General features: G+C 30.4%; 2 protein-coding genes across 2 annotated transcripts; both read right to left on the bottom strand.

Moving 5' to 3' along the window:
* Window positions 1–3,146: 3,146 nt before the first annotated feature.
* On the bottom strand, window positions 3,147–3,501 carry LOC113873681 (uncharacterized protein At4g14450, chloroplastic-like). Its single transcript, XM_027511931.1, has one exon. The coding sequence runs from the start codon at window positions 3,438–3,440 to the stop codon at window positions 3,147–3,149; it is 294 nt and encodes a 97-aa protein (XP_027367732.1). The 5' UTR covers window positions 3,441–3,501.
* Window positions 3,502–7,881: 4,380 nt separating this feature from the next.
* LOC113871517 (DNA repair protein RAD5B-like) lies at window positions 7,882–13,442 on the bottom strand. The gene is made up of 19 exons (XM_027508606.1): window positions 12,747–13,442; window positions 12,471–12,604; window positions 12,150–12,285; window positions 12,017–12,070; window positions 11,697–11,843; window positions 11,437–11,588; window positions 11,275–11,353; window positions 10,967–11,170; window positions 10,725–10,868; window positions 10,487–10,639; window positions 10,294–10,361; window positions 10,052–10,174; window positions 9,859–9,958; window positions 9,590–9,702; window positions 9,443–9,502; window positions 8,848–9,358; window positions 8,693–8,764; window positions 8,504–8,602; window positions 7,882–8,004 (listed from the first exon to the last, which is right to left on the bottom strand). The coding sequence occupies exons 1-19, from the start codon at window positions 13,440–13,442 to the stop codon at window positions 7,882–7,884; spliced, it is 3,168 nt and encodes a 1,055-aa protein (XP_027364407.1).
* Window positions 13,443–14,387: the final 945 nt, after the last annotated feature.

Below are 14,387 nucleotides of genomic sequence, written 5' to 3'. Positions count from 1 at the left end.
TTGGTGCCTATACTATATTTTGTCTTTGACTACACATCAACTTGATGAACTTCGTAAACAATTACCTTAATTTTGATCTCCTACATAGTCTTTGACTACACAGCAACAAAAGAAGCGTGACAACAATAATAATTGCAACATTGATGATATTGTTGATTGTGATGAAAAGGAAGTATATGGTGTTGGTGACATAGGTAGCAATAATGATGTTTCTTGCAGCAGCAACAGTGATCGATCGTGGTAATTCAAATGAGACTACATATTAAAACAAAAACAAAAAATACCTGTTGTTTTTTGTTCTTCAGAAAAAGAAATCAAATTACATTATGTTGAAGGAGAGGACCAAAATTATAGCATATTGGTAGCTTTTTTGTTCTAGTGTTTATTCAAATGCAACAGTAGAAGTAATGCAGCCTGAGGGCTGATGAGTTAAAAGATGCCTAAAAGAAAAACTGTGAAAATTCTTTTCAAAGATACAAATGGTTATTATACATCTATATAGGCTTCATACTCCTAAGACAGAAAAAAAGGGGGGAAATGGAATAAATAATATGATGTATCATAAAAAAAGAGATTTGTTACTCTTTCCGTGTTATTTCCTTTAATTTTAATTACTCATATTTAAATTTTTAATTATTTAAATTAAATCTCCCATATTTAAAATTTATATAATAAATAACCAAAATATAACAGAAATATAATTTTTATAAATTAATGAAAATATATATAATATTTAAATAAACATAATAAATTGAATAAAAAATACAAAAAAATTAAATCGGTTTATAAATTATTTACTTGTGAATTAATACACATTAAGGATGTATCACATCTTTATTATTTTTACACAAATTATTCAATGAAATTTTGAAATAAGAGACTTAATTTGAAAAATTAAAAAAATATATAAAAAATAAATGTGAGCAATTAAACTTAAAGAAAGTAAAATCATACCTAAACCAAAATATATAGATTAAAAAACAACTATAGAATGTTAAAGAAACATAACTGATTTCATTTGGCTAGCTACCGGTGATGCGCATTGAATAGAAAGAAGACTTACTTATTTATTTTTTTCTACCGCACAGCGTATTAGGAACCTACAAAATGACGCTTGTGTTATTTATGAAAATCAAATGGGTCTTTACAAAATTACATTTAAAATGAAAACGGCACATACTGCATCAAAGATTATATAATCATATCTTCCTCACACAAATGCTTGATACTGCTAATTAACTGGACTAGAATGTCACTATATTCTGTTCACATTTTGTGAGTTTTATTCTTGCTAATACCCTTTTTTACAATGCTTCAATAACAAAATATTATATATCATTGTTTCAATTTCTCATTTATTGTTTATATATATGTTTAAAAACATGTCTCAAACATATATAAAAAAACTTAAAAGTAAATCTTATTAATAATATAAAAAATAGTCTTGATCCAATAATGTTAACTTGGAGGGAGAAACATTTGGATTTCCCCTCCTTGAAAACACTCGCGTCAAAAGAAAATAAAAAAGAATGTCATATTCTAATAATTTAATATTTATAAGTTTTTTATATCCTTCTTCTTCATGTTCTCCAGTGTAGAACTTGGATAATAGTACTCGCATTGATATAAAAAATAAAACAATTTACGCCAAAAATCTTTTTAAAAATCATAATTCATACCATTGTTTTCTGATTATTATAGTTTATACCTTTAACAATCAAATTTTATCACACATTTTCAAGACACTAAGATCAAGTCGAATCAATCCAAATATATATAGAATGAAATTAAAATCCTAAAGAACAAAGCAGGAGAAATTGTATGTACAGTGATGCTAGCTGTGACTTTGATGATAATAATGTAATAACTAGGGCTGCATTACCCTTGTTGTCCTGTTTGTGTCCTCTCTTCCCATGTGGAATAGACACTTTATCTTAGCACCACATGTCACATGGGGTGACATAAATAGGTGCTTGTATACGTTCATGTGGATCAAAAGTGGTCCTATGCCATGGTTAATAATATGTAATGAGCAATTGACATTTTTTGTTGAAAAATGTTAACCATTCTTTTTAATACACTGATTAAATTTTTAAAAAATTATCAAAAAAATTTATTTTTGCAATTTTTAATGCATTCTTATAAAAATAAAATAAAAAATTACTATATATTATTTTTTTAAAACAATTTACTAAGAAGACTAGTCAGTAAGTGAGAGACGAAGGTCATTTTGTGTAATGGTGCAGGCATTCACAGCTACAGGAATTCCAAGGAAACTACTGGAAGAGTTTTAGAATAAGTTGGCACTTTGGCATAAGAAAATATTGAAAATTATAACTAATTGAAATGATATATAAATTTCTTTATTTTTTATAAACACCAAGAAATTTTTACTAAAGAAATAATATAAATAAATATCTTAATTTTATTATGTAAAATTAAATTATTTATTTCTTAAGACAACATACATAATAAATAAATAATTGCAAGAAAGTAAAGAATACAGTAAAAAAGAATGAGAAAAAAAAAATCATTTCTACTCCAACCAATTTCCCAGTTCCACAAAAACAAAGACATTTCAACGATGGAGCAGAAATAGATATTAAACAAACAGGAAACAGGACCTGTCAGCTTCACTGCCACAAATGTCAAATATTTACAACTATTTATACAAACACGATACATCTTTTAATTCTGAATATTATATCCCTGCCTTTATATATTGAAAGAATTACATCAACATTTTTCTCCAAAAAAGCATTTATAATTCACTCACTATATAATACTAATTGCATTTCTTGATCGATATTAATTTTTATATGGATACAAAAGAAACTCATCAATGTACATAAATTTCGTTTTGAATATATTCATCATAGTGCTTGAAATCGAAAATTGTTTATGACCCACGGAAGTGATTGTCGTGTTGAATTGATATCCCACACGCACACAAGCACAGAAAAAAATTGAAGATTAATAGCTACAATTTAAACTTGATATACGCGTAAAACGTTCAAAAATTGAGAGATAAGGGTTATTGCACTTCTAATAACTAATTGAGGTCCTAATAAAAAAAGAAGCTAAGACTTATTACTTATGAGAGTATATACATATACAAAAATAAAAAGATGTTAGATCCTTTTTATTTACACGTTAACAAAGGGTGGAACCACCGAAGCCGGTTCGTAGCAGAACGGAGCCGCGGGGTGCTGCCACTTCTTGAAAACCACTTTTTCAGGCTCTGAGCTTTGCCGGCGAGGCTGCGACGGCTCCTCCTTCTGCGCCAGCGGCGGAGGCGGAGGCGACGACGCCAGCGGCGACAGGAGCGGAATCGCGACGTTCCAATCCACGGCGCGGTTTATCTGCAACGACGACGGAGCACGGCTCTGCAACCGGCTTGGCTGCCGGCGAGAGGGTCGGTTCCTGTTGGCGTCTGACATAGACGGCGGCGGGTGGCGGTGGCGCTGAGATCGACGGCGAAGAGAGGGAGAGAGAGTGTGTGTGTGTTATGTTGTGAGTAAAAGAAAACGGTGGGTGTTTGGGGTATAAATAGAGGGGCGTGCGGTGCACACGTTTGGAATCTGAAACTGAAATGATTGAAGTCGGCTCCGCTCGGCTTATTGACCTGGCTTGACCGGCTTAATTGTATCGTAGCCATATATATTATTAAGAATAAAATCCATTTTTATAATTAAAGTGTTGAACTTACATAACTTTGATCCTTTAAAGATAAATAATGTTAATTTATTTTTTTAATTGAAAAATGATATTATAATTATGCTTGTATCAATAAACTGTAACATTAAATGATTAAATTGATTCCATTTTTATTAACAAATAGAAAAATTAATGTCAATATTTTTAATAAGTAAAAGTTAGTTGATATGATTTTATTTTAAACAAACTAAATTAATATCACTTACTTTAAAAATTAAACTATTACAACTAATATTTTAAATAGAAAGTATAAAATTTTTAATTTTAAAAAAATTATATTAGTAACGAATATGATAAACTACATTTATCCTAATTAAATAAATTAAAGATATTAAAATTTAAAAAAAGTGTCACACTGTTTTTGTTTTTGTTATGATTTTAACATTGGCGTTGACATAAGTTTTAATTTATATTTTTTTATGATATTAATAGGAAAATAATTTAAAAAATATATAAATATTTTAATTTTTTTATCGAGAAAAAAGTAAAATGAAATATTTATTTATTTATTTAGATTTGTTGCTGGGGATTGGAAACCCGTACATGATGAGGGAAGCCTGAGCCAAGCAGAACTGTGGCAGCTACTAGTTAGGAGATTGCGGTCAAAGATAGGCATCAAATGAAGCATATATTAAATAATAGATTTTGTTTTCAGTTGAGTTTAAACGTACATAAATAAAAAAATTATAATATATATATATATATATATATATATATATATATTAAAATTATAAAAATATAATAAATATTTTTAATGTTATTAATTATTTTTCTTCAATTCTAGAGGCTGCAGTTAAAAAAAATCTTTAAATAATTAATAAAAGTTTATAATCTATGTATGACACACTTTGAGTCCTTAAAGCAAGAGAGCGCATAAAAAATAGTGGTCGAACCTTGACTACTACTTGTAAATTTCTTATTTAATTATAACTGTGTTTTGTAGAGTTAAAATTATGATTTGATTCTTTTTCACTTAGATTAGTATTTTATCAGTTATCTTTGTATACTTAGGAATTTTAGTTTTATCATCGTACAGGAACATTGTTTATATATTTTTATTATATTAATTTACAATATTTTAAGGTAATAAAATTATATATATATTCTAGTTTTATTTTATAAATTTAAAAGAAGAATAACTCAACTTGTATTCATTAAATTAATTTTAAATCTTTTGTAATATTTTTATACTCTTTCCGATTCATTATTTATCTCTTAAAGAAATATGTATATTTTAATTAAATTATTAATTGTACAAGTTAGAAAATTACTATAATAGACCGTCTTTCTTTATAAAAAAAATACTTTTTAAAATGAGTTAGAATGTAATTATAATTTTTTAAGTATTTAGATGGTATACTAATAAATTTAGATATCATTAAAAGAATAATTAATACTTTTAAATTTTTAAAATTTACAAAATAATTTAAAACATTAAAATAATCAAAAAATATGATATGATAGATTAATTATTAAATTTAAACAATATTAACATTTCATTAATAAATTGTACATTTGTGAATGTACGAATTATAAAAAAAAAATTGATATCAATATAATAGAACTTAATTATTATGTTGATAATATTTAAACTTTATATAAAAATATTAAAAACACAATCTTAGTGAACTTATTGTATAAATAAGAGTTAGACTATTTACGAGATGGAGCATTTAGTGAAATTATTCTCTTTCATAATTTGTTACATGTATATGTTATAATTGAAATTGAGTCAAAATAATATATAAATTATATTTTTTCTTACTTCATTGATTTTACTTTACACTAATTTTTTATTAATTTATTTTAAAATTTGAAAATTAACGTTTCTTATTTTTTATTATCTTATATAAAATTTTAAATTTTAAATAAATATCTATTTTTATATTTATAAAAATATTTATTAACTTATATAAACATATTTATGCTTAAATTTATATTTTTTATTACTTTAAATAAATTTTAAATTTCTTATAAATATTTATGTTTATATTTATCAAACTTATAATACTTATATTTAATATATTATACGCAGTAGTCTTAATTAAAAGTTTCAGTAATTATATATTTTTAGTTTTGTAAAGAAAATATTTTCTTTATGAAAAAAATACATAATTCATAAATTTTATCTATTTTTTTTCTCAAAATTTGTACTAATCTAACATATTATATCCTACGACCTTTTCTTAAATTAATTATAATAAATATACCTTTTATATTAATTTTTTCACTCCTCTCTAACTACCATAATATCATACATATAAAATATGTGTAATCTTTAATATTTATATTTTTTTTAACATAATAGATATATAAATTATATTGTGTTAAGATATATATCTTAATCTAATATTTGTTAGTATATTATATTTAATTGATTTTTATATAAAAATATCAATTTTTTTTAAAAAATATATTTTTATAATATATTCTAATATTTTTTAATTATTGAATTATATATATGTACTTATTTTAAAATAAAATATATCTACATTGTACGAAATATTAAACTAATAAATATTAATTTTATTGCTTAAAAATTGCTAAAAAGAAAAAAAGTCAGATAACATAACATTAGCTCTAGGATCCCACTTTCCACTTGTAGTTCTGGCTTCCTAATACACTACCACCCGGATCTTTTTGACCGATCAAGCGGGTAAACACTTACCTTGATAATGTTAAAATTAATTTCATTATGCTATTTAAAAATTACATTCCTATTATCTGTACATCAATTAATTAATATTATGTTTAATATAATATATAATATTCTTTCTCAGTTATTTTTTTATTTATATATATTTTAAAAATAAAAAAAAATTCTTACTTTTGATTTAACTTTTTCATTTAAATTATATCTGATAATTAGTGAAATAATAAATTATAATTCGTTAAATATAAATTAAATAAAAAATTTAATTCAAATATAAGAATTTTTATACTAATATTAATATAAAAAAATTATATCTCTTTAAAAATTAATTATATAATTAGAGAAAAAATGAATTATACATAAATTATTTCTTTAACACATTTTCAAAAGAAAAACAAATATTAAAAATAAAAAACATTTATTAAACAGTACAACATTAATATTATCAATCCGAAAACAAACACCATCCACCGCTCATTCTTCCAATTTCTCATCCTACCTTCAACGCCGCATCTTCTACTCACGTACCCCATTCGTAGTTCATAGACCACGTACTTCTCCTGCACCATTCTGTCTTGACGGTAGATAATTATTAATAAATAATAATTTTTACTAAAAATATTAAATTTATTTTATTAATACATTAAATTTTGTTATATCTTTTAAATTTTAAAAAATAGAAAATATTATTGTAAAATGATTAAAAGTTTGGTTTATCAAAATATTTTTCTTTTTATTCAATGTTTTTAATTAAAAATGACATTAATTTAACATTAAAAATAACGATAAACACCCAAGTCACCGAAGTCTTTCCTCCCTTAAGGAACAAGTTCATAAAATTTAATCAAGGTGTATATTGTTCTTGACTGCATACTCAATCGGGTAATAAAGTCAACATTTTCTTTTGGTGCGTTAATAAATAAATTTAACATGAGTTTGTGCTTATTACAACACATTTCAACAGCCATAATCAATCATTTGTAAAAGGTTTTCCATTTTCGCTTTCACGGCACTATGTTCTTTCTTTTCGTCCCTTTTATAGAGAAACAAGATACATTTGTATTTAGTTGGTACCGCAGGTAATATTTTATTCACCTTTGACACAAATTATTGAAAATTATACCAGTTTTCTGATGCTCTCCATACAAATAATTAAATGGGCAAAAATTAGGTTTATTTATATATATGGATTTGAAGGCAACTTTTGATAAAAAATTGCCTGACAATTTTTCAAAAATTCTCATTTTTGTAATTTTTTTTTTCCAAAACACTATCTTTTCATATAAAAAATCCCAAAAAGTTTCCACTTTTACCATAACCTCTAAAGCCTTGTGATTTACAAAACATTGTGCTTCTTTTTCAGAGTTCAGACTACTCTATCATATCATGTATGTACACAGGAGAAAAAAGCCTTTAGTTATAGGAAGGGGTGGTCCTACCACCTATACAAAATGCGCTTTGTATGTCTAAAAGGCTAGAAAAGACATCAGCTTCAAAATAAATTAATATCTTCATGAGAAAAGCATTTTGAGGTCTTGAATCCTAGCAGTCCGAACCTCATCATCGGTGAGGGCACCGGATATCATCCTCTGTTTCCTCGCTTGCACTTGCTGCAATCGATCTTCCACTGTGCCCTGTTCACATACCCAATAAAAATAGAGGGAAAAAAAAGGACAACAAAACAACGTGCATATTAAAACCAGACGAAGAAAAGTTTTTCAACACAATGACGCAACAAAAGGATAAGGTGAGACTACTTAAGAAAAACGTGATCAATGTGAGAAACTGGATTTTCTACGCACTTTAGGAGAAAAAGATATCAAAACCATAATATTTGACTGCTCAAAGAAGTTTAGAACATTTGTTATTGAGCTGTATCAAGGTAATCAACGTAAATAGTCAAAATGGAAACCCATGCCATTTGGTAGGAAAAACAATGCTGTTTATAAAATTAACAAGGCAGGCGCCTTCTGGCAAACAAAAAGGGAACTTTGAATATTCCATGTCCAATCTTGGACATACATTTGACTGATCGGAAGTCGGCAACATGGGAATCTCGGTTTAGAGAATGAGAAGATGGGTAGGATTGCATTTGTTATCAATTAAGAAAATAGAGAAAATAGATTAACTAACCTCCACAATGAATCTTCTAACAATTACTCGTCGCTTTTGTCCTATACGATGAATTCTCATTATTGCCTGCTCCTCAACTGCAGGATTCCACCATGGATCCTACAATTTCAACACAAAATTAACCCCACTCAGACTGTTGAAGTTTCACAAGATGTGCAGAGGGGAAGAAGAGAAACAGGCATAGCTTACCATAATGAAAACATTTGAGGCTGCAGTTAAGTTCAAACCCACACCACCAGCCCTTAGTGACATCAACAAAACCTGAAACAGTGCGATGGGAAAAAGTGATTCATTGGTGTTACTTTTCACTGGAAATGATAGATGTTCAAATTGACTTCACTTACCCTTTTCTCTCTTGTCTCGTTAAATTCATCCAGAACTTTCTCCCTCTGTTTCTGAGACAGTTTACCATCAAATCTTAAATATCCAATTCCTGTCCTCCTCAATGGGTTCTCCAACAGATCGAAAAACGAAGTCCACTGACTGAAGACAATACTCTTTTCACCTGAGGATGACCTCTGAATCTGTTGCAAGAAATTCAATAGCTTTGAAACCTTCGAAGATTCTGTCAAATTGTTCTTAATATCAACCTTGAATGGACTTTCGGAAGGACAAGTGATCAGATCAGTTTTCTGGAGCGGTTGACGACAGATTGGACATTTACCACCCGCTGAGGTACCCCAGCAATTAAATAGACATTCTCTACAAAATCTATGGGCACATGGTGTAAAGACAGGATCATCAGGAGATTCCATACAGATAGAGCATTCTACAGTTTCACCCTTTTGAATATGCTCCAAAACCTCATCAATGTATGCACGAGATTGGATAGAATGAGCAGCAGAATCAGAATTTAGAAGGATTCTACTTGCGAGTTTGTTCAACTCTGCATGTTGTTGGGGGTCACGTTGATTGCATACATCAGGGGATTCAGTATTCGATTGAAGGAATCTTCTTGCGAGTCTGCTTAAGTTTGCATATTTCTGGGAATCACTTCCACTGCATAGACGAGGCAAATTCTTATTATAGGCAGAAGAATTGGGAAAGGAAAACATGCAAGCATTTCAATGTGTTTTCCACACTCACCACATAACCAAAAATGGATGGTTACAACACCGTCTCAACTGCATTAGCAGGTCAAGGATATTGGCATAATGGTGAAGAACCTTTCCTTGTGCAACATACTGATCAAATTGAACCTATTTGCATTGCATAACAAGTTCAAGAGTCATGAGATAGTGAAGATGCGAAACATAATTACAACTAAAAGACATCCAATAAGTGATGAAGAGGATAATGAAACAGATTTTTATTCAAAACTAGTCACAAACCAGAAGTTGTGGTACAAAACTTACTTTAGATCCGGCGAAAAGGGCATCATAGAAGTCCCTTTCGGATTCTGACTGTTCACACTCAATCAATTGAATATCAGTTGGTGGCAGAAAAAGTATAGGCCTGCCAAAACATATACGCCATCGATATCATGAATAAAAATATACATTTATATTACAAAAAAACACATAATTTAAGTGAAGTGAGAATGACTACCTTACTTCCTTGTCCTTAGTTTCCTTCGTTCTTCTTAACATCAATGTCCTCAAAATGGCCTTGACCAACTTCAGGGCTCTCGGATCACCATTCTCATAAGGCCTTTGAACCAACTTATGCCACCTATACATATGGTTACAACAATCAAAATGAGTACTGGTTCTTTAAAAAATGACTTCTTTTATAAAAACAATGAACATAATTTAGGTTTACTACAAGTTAGAATCATATTCTTGCCATACCATGCCCAGTTGCACCAAGGTTCAACACGCAAGAAACACAAGAGGCTGAATAGGTCTTCCAAGCTATTCTGCGATAGAGAACGTCGCATTTCACAAACGAGGTTTTGGAAGGTGAGTTCTTTTGCTGAATAAACGAGACCCTTATTCTAATAATTACCAAAGTACTGAGTTAATGATAATTAAAAAGACAAACCTGAAGCGGGGTTCCAGTTAGACACCAACGGCTATGTGAGGACAAAGTAAAAGTAGCCTGGGCAGTCTGGCTTCTATGGGCTTTTATATTATGAGCTTCGTCTAGCACCACCCTGTACCACTGGACCCTGTGGTAGATGCTATTGTCTCCATCCTGGTTTCAAAAATCAGGAACCCTATATGAAGAAGCTTCACTACGCAAATAGAAGAAAAGAAAACACAAAGGAACATATCCTTACACTTTTGTATGAAGCTGATAGGACACCGTAGGTTGTTAAGACAACATCATGCTCTGAGATCAACTCGGGATCATTGGTTCTACCGCCACCATAATGAACAAATATAGATATACTACCTGATTTTGAATGCGTTTCTAGCTCATCCTGAAGATTTTAAATACTTGTGAGCTACCTTAACAATTATAATGTGCAATCGAACCATTAAATATATATGTATTTGGTACAATACAAAGAAAGCTCACCTTCCACTGACCTAACAAAGCCATGGGACAAACAATAAGAGTGCCACCCTTAACTTTATACAAGGAATTAGCATTCTTTCTCTTATTTGTTATAATATTATCATTCTCTGCATCCCTTTTTTCTGAGTTGCCCCAGCCTGGGTTACTGAGAATCAAAGCAATAGTCATAACAGTCTTTCCAAGTCCCATAGCATCCGCTAGAATCTATAATCGAAGACATACAAGTAAACAAACAAATAAATAAAAATCAATTTCGTAAGTACGTAAGGTAATGTAGTCTTTGAAAAATGAAGGCCTGACACACTCACTCCTCCTCTTGCCATCTGTGTTGCTTTTGGAAACTTCTTTGTTGCTTCCCCCGTGAAAATGTTCACATAAATTGTCCTTCTGCCAGAAAGAAAGTCAGGTTAAGTTCGACACATTGAGTAAAAAACGTCATTCTGTTTGAGTCATTTACAAATAGAACATACCCATTGCATATACTGTAGGCTGACCAGCACGGATGCAGATTCCTCTCAGCAATCTCCACATCCATTCCCTTCTCAATTTCTGACATCCAATACAGAGCTTGCTTCTGGTAAGGCTTTAGATTACACGTTAGTGCCCATGGGGCTTCTTTCTCCTAAACATACACAAGACGCAAAAAGGTTGATAACAAGTGACGCCAGAGATAATAGATAATTAGCTTAAAGATAAGCAATTGAAGTCAAAACACCTGAAAATTATTTACCTCCAAGTCATATATTTCTGCAGTTCCAACAAGTTTATTCAAAGCTGACTCTGAAAGAGCTGGTTCATCGTCATTTTGCTCCGGAAGCTGTTCACCGCCCTTTCTTCGCTTGATCAAAGGCAATGCTGCAGCTTCATCTGACTCAACCTGTTAGTATCAACAGCATAATCAGGCCTCTATGCATGCAGAGGATAGCTGCTTACAGAATCAGCCAACATTAATGATAACTACATTCATTTCACGATCCCAATTCTTTAACATTAGCACCATCAACGCTATACTTCATTAAAAGGAGAAGTAAGGTAAATAGTAGCACATACCTTTGGATAGAGCAGCCGCTTCCGAGAATCTATATCCTCAGGGGTGAATTCAGCCTGGCAAATGTAGCCACCCATTACAAATGCAGCAATAAAAAAACCACAATTTTTTAATATATTAAGAAGGGTCAGTTACCTTTTGAGATGGCTTAATATCTAGCATTTTAAACAGTGTAAGGATTGGATAAATTGTATCATCAATTTTACCACAAGCCTCTAGCCTCCAAGAGGTATCAACACGCTCAGAAAACACAGAGTGATGAATATAAAAGCTGCCAAAAACAAAAAGCATCAATTAGATTCCTCCACCAACAGATACACAACTAGCACAATCCAATTTAACTGAAACATCCAAATGAACACACAAAGTAAACAAACAAACGAAAAAAAAAAACAAAAAAACACTTTCAACCAATACCATTTGAATAAAAAAGACAGACCCAAAAGGCCACAATACCTCACTAACAACATAATCTCCTGCATCATCTGCAGTTTGTCCGGCGCTGCGATGCATCGGCCTCGAACCCTAACCTTTCCGGATTGCACAAGTGGAATCACAGTTTTCGCCCATTCCATCGGCAGCCTCCCAACCTGAAATTCAATTCAACCACACAAAACACAATGCACCGTTAAGCCCTTTCCCAAAGCATTTTTCACTTTTTATCAAAATCAATCACATTTTAAACCAAAAACACCATAAACTCATTTTCCAAAATACTTAACGGTTAGTTACCTCTCCCGAACGCTTTGTTGAGATGCGAACAATCAACCGAGACTTGATAGAGTACGTGGGCAGAGGAAAATTGAAGTGAACGATTTCATTGTCCACCAACTTCCTTGCTCCTCTCGCGGTCGAAATCGCAACCTCAACCTTCCTTCCCATCAATAACCAACCAGGTTCTTCAGGAAACTCGCCATCCTCAAGATTCGGAATCTTCCTCTCTTCAACAACCGGTTTGTTCATGAAGTTCAGTTCCTCGAAGGGTTTACTAGCCTCCATTTCATCCAAAACAACCTCCTTCTTCACTTTAACAATTTCCGGCACCGTTCGAATCGTTGATTCTTTTTCTCCTTTGAGTGACGCCATTGATTTCATAGCGTCGTCTTCGGACGCGACTTTCGTCTTTGTCGCCTTGAGAAACTTGTCGAACGAAAGCCTAGGTTGAGAAACGTTGAAGCCAGTTTCTCCTTGTTCTTCTTTTTCTTGGGGCTCTTCCTTCACTTTGGTTATGGTCGCGTTAGGGTTCAGCGGCGCCGCCAGAACGCGCGCACCGCCGGTGCTGGTGAGGGCGCGGACCACCGTGAGGGGCTGGGCCACGAGGACGGGGTTGCCGTTTACGAAAACGACATTGTTGTTTTTCAATGGGGAGGGAAGATTCTGGAATGTTGTTTCTTCTTCTGATGCTGCTACGGAATGTTCTTCCGCCATAGATAACGAAATATCAGAAAAATAAATTAAGAAGTGAGAGAAAAGAAAAGAAGATGTGAAGACGAAGAGTGAGGGAGGGTTTGAGTTTATAAAGATAAACGATAAAAGAGCGGGTTTTTCATAGACGTGAGAGTGGCGCGAAACCATTTTACATTTTAGCCTGTTTTGTTTTGTTTTTTTGTTTTTGGAAATAATATAAATATCAGCACAAATATTAAGTGAATATATTAAATATTAAATACGTTAATTTTAACAGCGGGAAAGCACTGCAGTATGCATAGTTAGGATGAAAAGAGAGGTTAAAGGAGGAATGTACTCCGGTGATGGATGGTCAATCAAAATTTCGTATTTTACTCATTTATAATTATTATTTACCTATCTGAAGGAATCAAAATTTATTATGCATTTATTTTTACAAGAATAAATTATGAATTTATTTTTGGATTATATGCTAATACTAAAAGTATAATAATAACATGTTTATTATTATTATTGAAATTTTTTATATTGTTATATAATGTGTGTTTATCAACAAGAATTTCATGTATCATACTAATATTTGTAAAGATGTGTAAATTGATGATAATTTTGAAAAATTATATAAAAATTATTTTGTTAGGAAAATTAAATGTAAATGTTTAAAATTATCATTTGAAATTTTTTATTCTATTTTTAGTGGTTAATATTAATTTGTTTTGCAATTACATGTGTAAACACTAATTAACAAATAACCCTCATCTATCTACACCCATAGATTAAGTGTGAGTTTATATTGAAATATTTTTTTTTAATTATGCAAAAAATTATAAAAATAGTATTTATTTTTGTCCGAAATTTTGTAACATCAAATTATGAATTTATTTTTTTTTTAAATAGCTTGTTTTTGAATTGAGTAAAAATTTTAAACTAATGATTAAAGTTATCAAGTTATTTTTTAGTTCAATT

This window comes from Abrus precatorius, unplaced genomic scaffold, assembly GCF_003935025.1.
Source record: "Abrus precatorius isolate BTA unplaced genomic scaffold, Abrus_2018 Scaffold7, whole genome shotgun sequence".
NCBI lineage: Eukaryota > Viridiplantae > Streptophyta > Magnoliopsida > Fabales > Fabaceae > Abrus > Abrus precatorius.
This window is presented reverse-complemented; position numbering and strand designations above follow the sequence as displayed.